Here is a 14,881-nt window from a genome sequence, read left to right on the forward strand (position 1 = left end):
ATAAGCTGTTGCATTTTAATAAACACTAAAGTCCAAATAAATTCAACAAGTCACAACGCAGGATTCTGCATCACTTTAATCAGTTCATTCAAAGCAAGCTGAAAATACAAGCACAATATCACAACAGCGGTATGACATACGCATGTCATATCATCACTTCACTCTGGTCTGACGCCACGCGCAGTCCAAACCTGACAGCATATAAGATGAGAGATATAGCACCAGAGTGTCGGAGTGCATAGCAGCACTTGTAGTGGTTGGGTCAGACTTGATGCTTAGCAGGCAGCAGGTTGAAGAGGTCAAACACACACACGCACAAAAAAAACTTTCACTCAGTTATCACTCATGCACTCACACACACACAGAAGCTAAAACTGGAAGCAGACCCACGGTGGCTAGTGCTAGACTGGGCCCTCACACACTGCGGCCGTGTCGGCCACTGAGGGTATCACGGTATACGTCTGTGTTTACAACCAGAGAGGGAAGGCTGGGCTGTGATAACTTTTTGAGGTCATGTCACGAAGAACTCATGCGAGTTTTAGATTTTCAGACAGCAGCAGTTTAAAGAGTCCTGGCCCATTCCTTGTCCTTCAACACATCAGTGCATTCAGAGTGAAAAATGTTGAGCAAATCTAACTAGTTCTCTCTCTCATTTTCTTTTAGGCCTATTTGTCTTTTCTTTTCTTTTTTAAAATTATTTAGCACAACTACAGCGTCACAGCTCAGAGGGGAGGGTGGAGTACAATGCCACAAAGTACTGAGTCATCGTGAAAACTATGGTTTTCTTATTAAATCAAGGGAGTGGATCTCCATTTAGATTGCTTGTGGGTGAAACCATATTGCTGGTGTGTTTATTTTACAGCTTTAATAGCCACTAGACTATGATTTTACTCACTGTATGTACCTTTTTGGTGTGATCAGAATCTATTTCTACTCATGCATTATGTTTGAGAAGGATTTAACCCTATACATTTATCTTTGAAAGCTCAATTTACAAGCTAGGATGTGACTGTGACAGACAGTCAGCTAATGAACCGAAAACAGGGTCTTGCATGCAAGCTGTAGTAATTATATTACAGTTCACTTTCTATCTCAGCAGATATCATCCAGAACAATGAAATGAAAACCAGGACCATACAGCGGAGGCACTGTAATTCACTGTGAAACAGATTATTCACTTTTCACAAAAATCCCTTCATGTGATACAGAAAAACAAAAAAAAGCCTCTCTTTGACCTTTTTCTTTTTGTTTACAATCATTTTAACACTGAATTCATCATCCATTCAGACAAAGGTAAAAATTCCCTTACATACACACACTACATGTGTACCGATGGCTCCTTTTTAAGGTTTGCTGTCGAAACGGAACTCATAGAAACAATGTGCAAAATTATGTGCTCGATAATAGAAAGCAGTTCTGTGCGCCAGAATACATTCACGTACTTTTCACACATTCACACACGCATAGTTTGCCGTGAAATTATTTGCATTATTCTAAAAGCTCAACATTGGTGCCCATTCAAACTATATATGACCGGACAGCAAAAACAACAGGTAAGGAAATAAACCAAAGGGAAGAGATTCGCTTCATGTGACCACGTTAGCTTGTTTTACTGTTTGCCCGCCTCTGCCAGTCTGTTGCTGATCTCTTTGCTCTTCTTTGTGACGGCTCCCCCCGGTTTGGGTTCTGAGGCGCCCAAAGAAGGTTTCTTCTTGGCTGACTGGGAACTAGAAATCTGCTTCTCTTTAGCTTTTTTCTGCATCCTCCCTGTTGTTGTTGGTGTTGATGATGACTTTTTTGGTTTGGTGCGGGAAACTGGTTTATCCACCTGAAAGAGAGAAGAGATGCGAGAAGAGATTAAACTGATGTCAGAGAAACTGATTAATACTTTGGGAAATGGAATTTATTTTGTTTCCTTGCTTGGAGGATGACAACATCATCATTTGAATATGAATCTAAAGCCGATAGCCAATTACCTTGGCTCAGCTTAGCAAAAATTCTATATAAACACCTGGCCTTATTGTTCTCCTCTTTAGACACAATCGAACACAACAAACAAATATTTAATATGAAATCATGTTGAAAATTCAGCAGCACAAACTGCTGTCAGTTTAATAAAATAATTAATAAATATGCCACTACGGTAGATTCCTAATAAAAAAAATTGGCCTGGTTATCCACTGATCACAGATTTCTCTGCCTTCCTGCTGAGCTTGACCCACTTTTAACCACATATGTAAATATCCAGAAGCATCCAGTTCCATTTACTTAAAGTAACTGCAGACTTCTGGAGTTTAAGAGTCAACGAATGTGTAAAAATGACTCGCTCTGTAACATGTTTTACAGCATCATGTACCACAGATTCTAACTGTGAATGGTGCATTCAATGACAATGGGGTTAGGGTTGATCTTTCCACCCAGGAGTGTGGCTACTCCACCTCTCTCAGCCCATTACAGGTGTTGCTCCATCACTTGCAAAGCCAACAAACTGAGCCAATCACATTTGATCAAACGCCTTATAGCAAGACTTTCTAACTGCAGGATGGTGCAGACTTTAACCCCAATGCAAAACTGCCATTTTAACATGTTGAAATAACAAGTTGCAGATCTCAGCTTAGAAGGGAATTCTGATGCTGATGATCAGGCATGTCGTTGACACTCTGTGGGAATATTCTAGGATTCTACATTTTATTTAGTCTAGTTTTCCACGTTTAACCAGTGGGGGTGACATAATGAAACCAACCAACACCACCACCACCGTGTGGGGTGTGAGGAACTAACAGCTAATGGGGTGACAGTAAGGCTTAGACCGCTATGACTGCTAGAACAGCAGAGATGAAACCGAAGCGATACATTTTCTTGGTTTTGCTCTCCCCTGGAAATTTAAAGGGTGACATGCATATAAATTAAATGTGTTGTACATTCATGTATTCTTTCCTTGTCAAACTCACAGGCAGCATACTGTGTTACCATGGAATGCCACTGACCCACGGACCACAGTTTGAGAACCTTTGTGCAAAGCTAAGATAATTAACTGCTGGCTCCAAGCAAGAAAACAAATAAGCATACTTCCCAAAATTTTAAGCTAACCATTTACATCTTTACTTACTGTAGGCTAACTGATAGATTATAAATCAAGTCTTATTTTATCATGCAATACAAACCTTCTTTTATCTTGTTACTCAAGATAATTTCAGGCAAATGACACCATATGCTATAGATGATACTTGCATGATGTGGTTAGTGCAATGAAGATAAAGGTCCAAAAAATAGCACAAAAAGCGTGTTTGTGCCTTTCCTTCTCTAAAAAGTGGTTCGTGCAGTTCCTTATTTAATGAACTTTTAAGGAATATAAAGCATACATGGTATTTAGTTTATATTAGTATATGATGTTAGTATTATGCTTTATAAAATGAAGCAATTTGGTTCAACTACTAATACTGGTGGAGGCTTGACAAGCAGGCCTGCATTGGTGAGATTTGTTCAGATCAAAAGATTGAGTGGGGAAAAGTGGGTGCAGAGATAAATGTGGCCTCAAGCCAGGTGCTTAGCTCATTTCTGCTCTTGAGCTGGAGTTGCCTTAGTGATAACAGACTGATGGAGGGGCTCCCAGCTTTTACAAATGAGCATCAGCATCCAGCGACAAAGTTGCAAATCATGCTCAACTTTTGCTGATTAAATAAACCTTACAAACAATATTGTATAAGATGACAGTGAAAGGTTATTTCTGACTAAAAAAAAAAATGTGGACAGCTCTATTTCTCAGAGTCGTGTAAAGTAAGTTAGGTGTCGCCATGGCAAACCTTGTTAATAAATTTTGTTGCCAGAGACGGTCAGTGTGGGATTAGGAAGACTATGTTACCATGGTACCAGTGTAAAATAAATAAAGAAAGGCACTGCACTCCATCGGGTTTACCAGACATTTTCAGAACAAAGTCCAGATTAGATTTAACACTTTAAATATTTTTTCTTCTTAATGTTGATGACGTGGGTCTCAAAGAATACAATTAGATCCACATGGCTGTGTCACACTGACCTGCACACTGCTGCTACACTGATCAGACAGAGGCACAAAGGATATCAAAAATGCACTGCCATATTCCTAGTATTCCTCTTTATAATCTGTACGCCAATTCATGGTCAGCCATTGCATGAAGAAAAAAGAAAAGTGCCATCTTGCCCAGTGTAGCTTTTACTAACACAATAGAGCATCAAGCAATGTTTTCTAGGTCCACTGGTGCAACAAATGTTTTGATTTTTATCTGATACATGTTGATAGCATCTCTGCTTCTTTATTTTCTCCAATCCCATCCTTTTTTTCTTTTCTTTTTTTTTTCCAAACCCCATGATGAACTGTTAAAACTACAAATCTCCACAAAAGGTAGTGGCTGGTGCAGGCTGAGAGGTGGGCAAACAGTGAACAAATAACTTTGGGAGGACTGCATCTGGCAACTGGGTGATAAATGTGACTGAGGCTACGTCCACACTAGCCCGGATAAATATGAAAACGGTGTTTTCGTCTGAGAACGCTCCGCGTCCACACTATCGTTTTCAGTCGTTTTCACATAGTTGAGCGTCCACGTTTGGAAACGTCTGAAAATGCTTACGGTCCAGTACTGCGCATGCGTGAAACGCAAGACGATTCAACCTGCCTCATTTCTATCTGCCATTTATTTACTTTTCGGCTCTTTGAAACGTCGCGGCAAAATGTCGAGGGAAAGTGCCGAGTTTTTTAAATGGACTAATAACGCAAGAGTTGTTGCTGCGAGTAACGCAAAAGTAAAAAGTTGCAAAAGCGATTGAGAATTAAAGAATTTGAAGAAAAGCTATCTGGAGCATGTAGAAACTGATATTAATCTTTAATAGGGCTGTCAAAATTGAGCGCAAACAAAACAACAAATGCCCTCCGTGCAAAAACTGCGTTTTCAAATGTTTCCGCTTTGGAGAGCGTTTTCAAAACGCTGCATTTTCCTTGACCGAAAACGCTGTCAGGGCGTGAACGGAAGGCCAAAACGGAGATAAGAAGATGCGTTTTCAAAAGAAAACACATTAGTGTGGACATGGCCTGAAGCTCACATTAGCCAAGACGCATACTGTGTGTGTGTGTGTGTGTGTGTGTGTGTGTGTGTGTGTGTGTGTCAGTATGCATGTTTTGGCCTTATCAACTTTGAGGTCAGCCTCCATGCCTTCTAGAAGAAACAGGGAACACACCTGACTACAGCAGATTTAGAACAGAGCTGCTCTCAGTCTCTGAGAAGTCCTACAAGAATGAGAGAAGGAGTGGCCACATGAACACACCACTGTAGACACATGACTAACCAATTCAAACCCATTACATGCAAAAAGATCTTACCGTATGTGGGGAATATCTTCACATAATAGGTTGGTAAAGGGATTACGTCATATTACCATACTCTAATGATGGAATGTCACTTTAGCTTCTGAAATCGATGCAGTGACCATTTTACTATTTATTAGCATATACAGCTTGCTAAATACACAGTATGTATGCTGATTAGCTGAGCGTAGTGTAGCAGAACCAAGTAGCAATGACAAATGCACATCATGTAATTAAAAAAGAATGTTGACACATAAAGCTGTTCTAGTTTGTGTTTATGGTGAGTTAGACCACATGCCATTAGGCACTGCTTGAATATTTTGTATAACGAGATAACACTTATGGGTTTCAGTGAGTAAGAACTCAAATCACGAAATACAAACTCTAGCATACGGCCGGGTTAATTTAGGTTTGATATGTGTGCAATTACAAGAAGTCGAGATGGAGAGGTATAGTTTCTGCAGATTCGTGCGTGGACGTCATCTCACCTTGGCAGGCTCCTTGCTGGGTTCGCTATACAGGCTGCGTATCCTCCTGCGCTCCAGCAGCTTGTTGTCCGTTGGGTGAGCCTTCACCTGCTCCCCCTTGAATGTGGCACTATAGCTGGTTTCCAGACTGGTCTCCTCCCCAGGGGGTTTATACTGGGATGGAGCTTTGATGGGCTTCACTGGCTTCACATCCTTATAAGCCTTGAACTCAGTCCTAAGAACAGTGTAAACGATTTTTTTTTATTACTGAATAGTTAAGAAAAAAGATAAAATCAGAGTCATTAAATCAACTGACTCTCAAATAAACTGAAACCTGATCAATGAATCAATTACTAAAACTGAACACAGCTGTGGTGCTCCTCATACAACATTAAAATTAACAGCTAGTCAAAATTAAGCATTGAATTGAGAGAAGAGCGGCCACTGATTATACTGAAAAGACAGAAGATTTACAAATAATGATGATAATAATAAAAATAGTAATAATAATAATAATGATAAAAAGCTTTCTATGAAAGGTTTGCAAGGTACAGATTATCCTTGGCATAGAAGCCTAGGATAATTTGACATCACCACTAGAGGCTATCCTCACTTTTATGTAGACGCTCATGTACCAACCATCAGACATGTACACTGTATTCATGTTGATTACAGCTCAGCTGCAGATTCTGCAGGACTGTCAGTTTATTTTTAGCAGTCAAATCAAAATTTGACCTTCAGATTTATTGTCCATGCTCTGCAAGACCGGGAAGGGGCAACACGTGCTTTCTTTTCAGGTACATGTAGACAAGAAGTGGACTCGCTGTGAGACACAGCTTACACATGTTTTCTATTACACAGCAGGAAATTAATTAGGAATTCTAATTCAGATTTAGATTATTATTATTATTATTACTATTATTATTATTATGACCCTGAAAATAGTTTTTGTTTGTTTTTTTTAATAAATGGGAGCTGTTATTGCAATGTGTAACTGTGTTTTATTCACTGCACAAATGAAAACTTCAGGTTTTCAACTCAGCCATTCAGAAAGCAAGGTCATTTATGCATACAGTCACTAGTCACTTTATTAGGTACACCTTGGTAGCACCCAGTTGGACCTCCTTTTGCTTTCAGAACTGTCCTCATTCACTGTGGCATAAATTCAATAAGGTGAAATTATTCCTCAGAGATTTTAGTGATAGCATCAACCAGTTGCTGCAGATTTGTCAGCTGCACGTCCATGATGCAAATCTTCCGTTACACCACATCCCAGGGGAGCTTTATTAAATCTATTAGATTGAGGTCTGGTGACTGTGGAGCCCATGTGAGTACAGTAAACTCATTGTCATATTAAGAAAAAACAAAACAAAACAACAGTTCGAGATAATCTGAGTCTTGTGACATTATCCTGCTGGAAGCAGCCATCACAAGAGGGGTACACAGTGGTCATAGAGAGACAGACGTGGTCAGCAATAGTACTCACTTGGTAAGGGGCCCAGAAGGCAGGATGGATCCATGCTTGTTGCTAATGACAAATTCTGAGCCTACCATCTTAATGTTGCAGCAGAAATTGAAGCTTGGAGTGGACACTGTTTTTCCAGCATTTATTGTCCGGTTTTAATGGAGGCTATAAAAACTCAAGCTCATTAAATTTATCATTCTGGCAGCCATGTGATTGGCTGATTTGATATTTGTGTTGATGAGCAGTTGAACTGGTGTACCTAACAAAGTGGCCACTGAGTGTGTGTTCTGGGTTAGAGACAGAAGCCCTTCTTTACTCTTGTATACATGGTTTACTCCTTCATTGGTTTCACATTTTAAAATTCTCATGATCCAAACTGTTTCTACTTCACTGCCTGCAAAACAGTGAAGTAGACTAATTCGGTTTTGATCTGTAATGAGCTTTTCTCCATGAAATTTCTGTGAAGCATGTCTTCTCAACTTGCATGCCTCGCCTACTCAAATTTGGAGGAAGCCTGAGTAGAAAAAACCCTGTTAAGACACACATGATTACATTCAGATCCTTTTAGTGGCTTTACTCATTCATGGCCCATGGTATTGATTTGGTAGTACTCCCAGGAAGGCTGAAGCAGAAAAAAAAGAATCAATACTGAACCTTTATCTGTAGCAGTGTCAGTTTACATCTGATATCACTGGAGATTGCAAAAAGAGACCCTTCAATAGCCTACCAAAAAAAATCCTCTAGTGATTTTTGCGTGACAGCTGAAGTGCTTTCAGGGATGCTGTGCTTATTCCTGCTAACACCCTCTGCTGCTACCGAGTGCACAGTAACAATTACAGAAAATCAAACATGTAATAGAGTGTAGAATAAAAAGTGTTACCTTGAACAGCGCATTGTCACAGCCTTACACGCTTACCTGTAGCTGCTAGAAGTCGACATAACCTCCTTTATCTGCCTGTTCAGAGCGTCTGCAGCCGCTCTGCCTTTCCTCTGCTCCGCGCTCACATCTGCAGCCACCTGTCCCTCCGTCTTCTCACCGGTTTTCCTCTCTGATGACTTTTCCCTCTTCACGCTTCTCTTGACCACCTCCTGTGACTCCTTCTCCTGCGTCTTCTCCTCAATCTCGCTCTTCTCCACCCCGCTCTCGACCTCGGCGGCCACCTGCTCCTGCTTACCGCTTCCTGCGCTCCTTTCCGGACCGCCGGCGGTGGGGCTCGATTTGGGGATCCATGGGTGGTCGTGCTTCTTCGGAATAGGCCAGGGCTTGTAATCCTTCTGATACTGAGTTTTGTTGTTGAAAGGGGCCGGTGATGGCTGGTACTCGTTTCTGGGCTTGCAGCTGGCCTCGGGGCGCACTCTCCACGCCTTGAAGTCTTGGCGCATGACGGACGCAGTAGAGCCATCTTTGCCCGCTGCGGCACCCGTCGCGGGCGGTGCCTTCCCAGCCTCCTGCTCGCCGGGATGGGGCTGGGTTTCTATGGCAATGGCACCGGCCTTCTTCAGTTTCGGCTGCGGATGATGGGGCACATGCGGTACGTCGGCCACGTCGGAGTATCTGGCGAAAACCAAAGGCACCGCGATGTCTGCTTTATCCAGCTCGGACCAAAAGCGATTGATGCAGCAAGCACGCGTAATGCACGGCCATGCCATAATGTTCGATTCTAGGAAGCTGACCAGAGAAAAGATGCTAAAGGGGAAGGAAATAAATCGGGGATACACACGTAAATAAACGTCCTACTCACGACTCGAACCCTCTTCGTTTTTTGTCCAGTCAGGATTACTCTCGCGTTATGCAATTCCGATGAGCAGATCTAATCTTTGCCCGAGATTTACGGGAGAAGCGCCCACACGCCTCCCTCTTTGCCTCCTCCTGCAGGATGTTGCTCTTGTTCAAGTTTCACAGTTTAGGGGCTTGCTGTGGAGTGTATACATTGCTGTCTGGTTGCGCATCAAAGCGACCCCACCCACATTTGTGTGATCCTTCGACAGTCAGGGGGTCTGCACGATGAACTATCACCTGAGCTCGTCAGCGTCTGGCCAGCAAAGAGGGAGGAGACACGGTTAACCCCAATGCTGCCATGTCACAAACGTAAACCCACAGTGGATGCAAGCCTCGCAGAAGCCTATTGTTCCGTTTTTAGGAAATGGCCGGAAAAAAAAAAACGTGGCTGAAAATCAGAACAAATAACACGAAATTAACATCAAGTCAAGTCCCACTGAATGCAGCGGCCATGATTAAAGTGGGGACGAGATGCAAAATCTGATGATGAAATATTCAAGAAAACAATAAAAAATATTTTGGTCACTGACTCCGGCTTTATTGGTCTTTACAGTCTTATTCAAGCAAAACAAACTTTATATAAAATGCGTGGAAATAAAAATGAAACCATCTTTCCAAACAAACTACCCATTTATGCCGACTCCTATCCCTGCATCAATCTGCACAGTGAAGCAAACATTTAACTGCATTACAATCAGAACAGTGATGCACGACCATTTAAATCATGTTAGCCTGTACAGGGATGAGCTTTCCAAAGATTTGCACTTAGCTGTACAAAATAACTGACATTCTAATTCACTCTACAGTAGAAAACATTTCCCGAGCATTAATTCAGGGATGCTTCTGATATTGATGGAATTGCTCCCTCTCCTGCTCTTCCTGCGTCCTGCACTGTGAATCAACAGGGGCATCTGTCCCCATCATGTGGTTTGAATTAAAAGCACACAATATTAAAAAAAATAATAATAATAATAAAAAAAAAAAAATTAGGCCATTAGTTACTCTCAGCAGCAAAGCCCATCAAGCACAAAACATAGAAAGCCCTTAAAGTGGACCCATTTCCTGTCATGTATGACATAAACTAAATGTTTAAAAAAAAGAATGCTAATTTGGATATGACCAAACTTTCAAACAATGAAGCCAGCGACTCACTCAATCACTGTTAAGACTTCAGTCACACAGGCCTAGAGATCAGTAGGCAACCCCCTGGCAACCTCTGGTTACTAGTAGTTAGTGTGTATTTATTAAGCGGTTACTGGCCGTCAGCAGGTGAAAGCAGCTGCAAAGAGGGTGCTGCACAAAAAATCCCTCCTTGCTGTACTTTGCATGAAAGTTGTTGACTTGTATGCAAACATTACAGCTTGACGGGTAGTTTGTGACTGACTGCAGGCAAATTAGGATGCTCCATGCACACTACAGGAAACTGCAGCAATCTGCTAGCAGCTAAAGCAATCGCAAAAATGTCACTGACTAGTATCTAGACCTGTGTAAATAAGTCTTTAGCAATCAATTGGGAAATAAACATTTTTCCTTCCCAACTGGAAGCTCATCGATTTTTATCTTTTTTCAGACAATGGATGAGCTACGGGGCTGCAGTTGATTGTTTTGAAATTATATAGAGCTAGCCTAGCAGAGATTAGTGAAAGAAACGGGGAATCGTAAATGAACCTGACAGATCCATTTTAAGATAGAAAAATATATAAACATTTACAGAAGAGTCTAGTCTAATAACTCAAGTTGACACAGAATTTGAATGTTTACAGATCGTTTTCTGATTTACAATTTTCAAAAAGCCCACAAGGAATAATGAGTATTCATTTTGTTCCAGACAAATTTGTGAATCTGTTTACAACTCAAGATTAAATGTGTGGTGCATTTAAATACACCATTTATTCATCTGACCAAATACAATAAGAGCTTAACTTCAGACATGAATGTCAAGTGCTAATTTACGTCTCCATTAAAATTTACAAGTACTTGTATCCACATGTTTTTATACCCCCGAAAATTATGCAATCAATCCAAACTGTTCTGTTCAGCTCACTGCATCACATCATTTCATCCCAGCCTCTTCCTCGGCTACTTCCTCGGACTCTGCGTCAACTTCAGTGTCATCCTCTGGATACAGTCTGCAGTATTTGTCCACCATGACATCCAGGTCATGTTTGACATGAGTGTTAACATTAAGCATCGCAAGACTTTTGTTCCATTGGTGAGGAGGCATGCTGTCGAGGTAAGCCTGGAGTCTTCCACTTGCCGTGTCACTTTTGCTGTCCTCTAGCTTCAGCACAGGCAAGGTGGAAAGTACCTTGAGGAAGGAGTTCACATTGGGAAAGAATTTAACATCCGGGAGCTGCAAGGTTTCATGAATGGTGGTGGGCAGGCGCACCTCTTTGCCTCTGTGCTTCCACTTGATTCTCCAGCAGTGGAGCTCTGCAGGTAACGTGTCAGGATTGGGGAGGTCATTCCGGTAAACATCTGCGTAGTTTTCCTCAGTGGTGTTGAACTTCATTTGGCCCATGACAGCCGGAACCAGCGACAGACACTTCAGGGCTTTGAGGTTAGTCTCAGAGAACATGTCCTCCACCTCCTGCATGATCCCGTGGATTACAGGCATTGTAACATACTCCTTAAAATACGGCTCAGCTTGAATTTCACCCACATCGGCAGCACGCTGTTTCCTTAGAAACAGCCTTGGAACTTTGACGGGAATCTCGATCATGGTAGCCACGCTCACAGCTTCCTCGTACCAAAATTCATGGTAGACATCAATGTTATCATTGACCTCATTAAGTGAATGCAGGACAGCTGTTAGACTGTTGGCAGCAAAAAACACATCAAGTGTTTCCCCTTGGAGATTCCTCCCAAAAGCTCTAGTGAAGGTAAGGACATTCTTCAGGATGACAATGGTGACAACAATCTCAAAGTCTGCAAGAGTTTCTGCTATTGAATATCCATCTGCCACCACAGAGGCAGCAAACTTTCCTTCTTCATTGTCTCGAATATTGTCCATGCACAGCAGCAACGGTGGCAACATATCCAGCAGCACATCAAAGACGTTGTGTTGTTCTGTCCAGCCTGGGATACAAGCTTGTTTTAGTGCAGCTCCTTTCTCTTCATTCTTCTGGTAGTGAGTGGAGATGGCTTTCTCGAGCTCATCCTGAGTTGACTGGGCCTGAAAGAAAGCACCAATCCTCCTCAGGGTTTCCATGACCACTTGGACATTGGGGAATGGAAGGCTGTTGGCCAGGTGAATGTTCAGTGCCATATGGGAGCAAGGCATGTGCAATGCCAAGGGATACTTCTCCATCAGTAATACTGCTACTGCTTTCATCTTGGTGGTGGAAATCCCAGTGGCTTTATGGGCCTGACCACGGCAGTCTTCCATGCTGAGCCCCCAGCGATCAGTCAGCTGGGCCTCCAGTCTCTCTACCAGTGCAGGCTCATCACCATCAAATGGCACAAAGTCCAAAAACTCCTCTCGGAGGACGTTCTGCTGATTTACAAAACGTAAAAACAGAGGAAGGTGCTTCTCATTGGCAAATTCCACAAGGTCGCCTGTTACTAGGGAGAAGAAGCGACTCTCTCTCACTTCCATTAGCATCTCCTCCCTCACTGTGTTCTCACAAATGTCCAGGAGCTGACTTTGCTGGGTTACAGAAAGGTATTCAGAGTTCACGGCCGTTGCCTCAAAGCGCTTCTTCAAAGCTTCATCTCCAGCGTTCATGCGATAATCTAGGAGGGCCTGGAAGTTGTTGGGTTTAAGTTCTGTTTCTGATGCTTTAAGAGGCATTAACGGTATGCTTTGTTTTCCTAACATGACCACGGCTTCAAACAAAGATCTCAGGTATTCCCGAAATGCCTTCTCCTCCATGGACAGCTGAGGTTCATCCTCATTGGTGGTTGTGCTATCTTCTGCGGCATCTTTTTTGGAAGCAATCTGGTCAATAGAAGATGCCACTGTGAAGAGAGATGACACAACAACAATCTTCTCAAGAAAACTGATTATAAAATTGGAACAAAAAACAAACAAAGTCCTAATTTAATAGCTTACATCTCCTTTCTTTTATCTTCCGTATATCTTCTTCAGTCTGCAATTAAAAAAAAAAAAAAGAAAAGAAAAAAGTATAAAAGTTATTTACCAAAACTAAAAACAGTCATGTTATTAACCTTATTTAAAAAGACCCAAAAGCGATCAAATATCTTCCTTACAAGCTCTTTAATCCGCTTGCGATGTCTGGTGTGAGGATTTTTTAAATGGCTTGTTAGATCAAATATTGTTGGAATTGCCGTATCCTTCAGCACAGTCCGATAAGGGCTCTGGGGAAAGAAATAGAAAAAAAAAAAACTAAACAAACAAGCAAACAAAACTCACAAAATTAAAATAAGCAACATTTAAAAGATGCACATTTTTGAGGAAATAAATGTAGAGAAGGCTCTGCCTGCTCACAAAATACTCACAGTTTTGCACACCATAGCTGGGTCAAAGTGCTTGGCACATAGTCTGTAGTGCTTATTCAACTGGTCTGATGTTTTTGCCTCTAGATCGGCCCTGCGACAGTTCTCTACCCAGATTCTGCATCTAGAAGTAATAAGAAAATTTATTTGACATGCTAAGATACAGAAATGGATTGAGACTGCCACTGTCCATATGAAGGCTGAGAAGAAAAAGAAAAACTACAGAAACTGCAATATATCCTACCACTTTCCTTTGCAATACATCAATAAAAGTGCAATAAAGTATTTCTATTTCCACTAGAAATCAGGTACTAGCACTAGCACTTTTACTAAATTTACAATTTAATAATTGAAGTAGCACTTCTCAAACTTATCATTATAGACAACTTATTAATTCAAATGACTCGTTATTAAAATGGAATAACAACAACATAAAGACAAGCACACCAAAATGCACAGTTACTTTTTGTTTCTGGTTTGACATTGTGGGCACACTATGTTAAAAAAAAAAAATCACAATAAAACTAAAAATGGAAGTTAAGAAATAATTTACTTTTGCTACATTTTGAATGTTGGGCTAGAAAAGGAGATGCAGACCTTAGCAGAAACCACATTGTACAAACATTCGAATTGTCAGGACCTAGTATACACGTCTTAGATTACATACCAGAAAGTTATCTCTAAACTCAGTCTGCCATAGAGTCTATATATATATATATACACGATGTAGTTCAGAAAAAAGCTAGTGATTAAACACGGCCTAATAACTGGAAAATTAACGAGAAAATATTTATCGCGCCTTGTTTGTGGTCTTTACGGATTGGTTAGTGGTGTTATAATTCCTCACTCATTTCAGTACAACTTTAGGACACTACACATGGTCTTCTGGACTCTGCTGAATGCTAAAGCTCGTAGCGTACTGTCATATTTGCTGACTTACCTCTCCGGGTCCCGTGGAAACCGAAAAAATGCCAAATCAGATTGCGTGCTTTTCCGCGTACAGTTCGGGGCCGCGCAAAAATTCGGCATGCTTCAGGTTCGGTGGTTAGCTTAGCTAACTTGGCTGCCTGTTGTCATCCGCGGACTTCAGTGGTTTTCTTGTAGAAAGCTGAGTGGACGGTGGGTACGGCTAAAGATAAGAGATGACTAACATGATCTCAGACAATGTCTGGCAAAGAAAACACTTAAAGGACACACAATACACCAACACACATTCACAACGGTTAAATTTGGGATATGTCGCTTTTAACAAAGGGATGTCCCGCCCCCGGAGCCTCTGATTGGACGTACCTAAGCTGCCCGTGATAACAACTGGACGCCACAGATAACCCGTCAACCAATTAAAAGGCAAAAAACACAGTTTTTGTTTTTTC

General features: G+C 41.4%; 2 protein-coding genes across 3 annotated transcripts; both read right to left on the reverse strand.

The window, feature by feature from the left end:
* Positions 1 to 64: 64 nt before the first annotated feature.
* map6b (microtubule-associated protein 6b) lies at positions 65 to 9,385 on the reverse strand. 2 transcript variants are annotated; one of them, XM_006801599.3, is made up of 4 exons: positions 8,187 to 9,385; positions 5,827 to 6,040; positions 5,212 to 5,260; positions 1,756 to 1,828 (listed from the first exon to the last, which is right to left on the reverse strand). In XM_006801599.3, the coding sequence occupies exons 1-3, from the start codon at positions 8,918 to 8,920 to the stop codon at positions 5,216 to 5,218; spliced, it is 993 nt and encodes a 330-aa protein (XP_006801662.1). In that variant the 5' UTR covers positions 8,921 to 9,385; the 3' UTR covers positions 1,756 to 1,828; positions 5,212 to 5,215. The 2 variants fall into 2 exon arrangements, with proteins under 2 accessions (XP_006801661.1, XP_006801662.1); XM_006801598.3 differs by lacking the exon at positions 5,212 to 5,260 and having other exon boundaries at positions 65 to 1,828; positions 8,187 to 9,379.
* A 181-nt stretch (positions 9,386 to 9,566) lies between these two features.
* Positions 9,567 to 14,769, reverse strand: thap12b (THAP domain containing 12b). The gene is made up of 5 exons (XM_006801600.3): positions 14,449 to 14,769; positions 13,512 to 13,632; positions 13,263 to 13,370; positions 13,105 to 13,141; positions 9,567 to 13,010 (listed from the first exon to the last, which is right to left on the reverse strand). Exons 1-5 carry the CDS (start codon positions 14,535 to 14,537, stop codon positions 11,104 to 11,106), a joined length of 2,262 nt encoding a protein of 753 aa, XP_006801663.1. The 5' UTR covers positions 14,538 to 14,769; the 3' UTR covers positions 9,567 to 11,103.
* Positions 14,770 to 14,881: the final 112 nt, after the last annotated feature.

The sequence above is a fragment of the Neolamprologus brichardi genome, chromosome 14 (genome assembly GCF_056152115.1).
Source record: "Neolamprologus brichardi isolate AB-2024 chromosome 14, ASM5615211v1, whole genome shotgun sequence".
NCBI lineage: Eukaryota > Metazoa > Chordata > Actinopteri > Cichliformes > Cichlidae > Neolamprologus > Neolamprologus brichardi.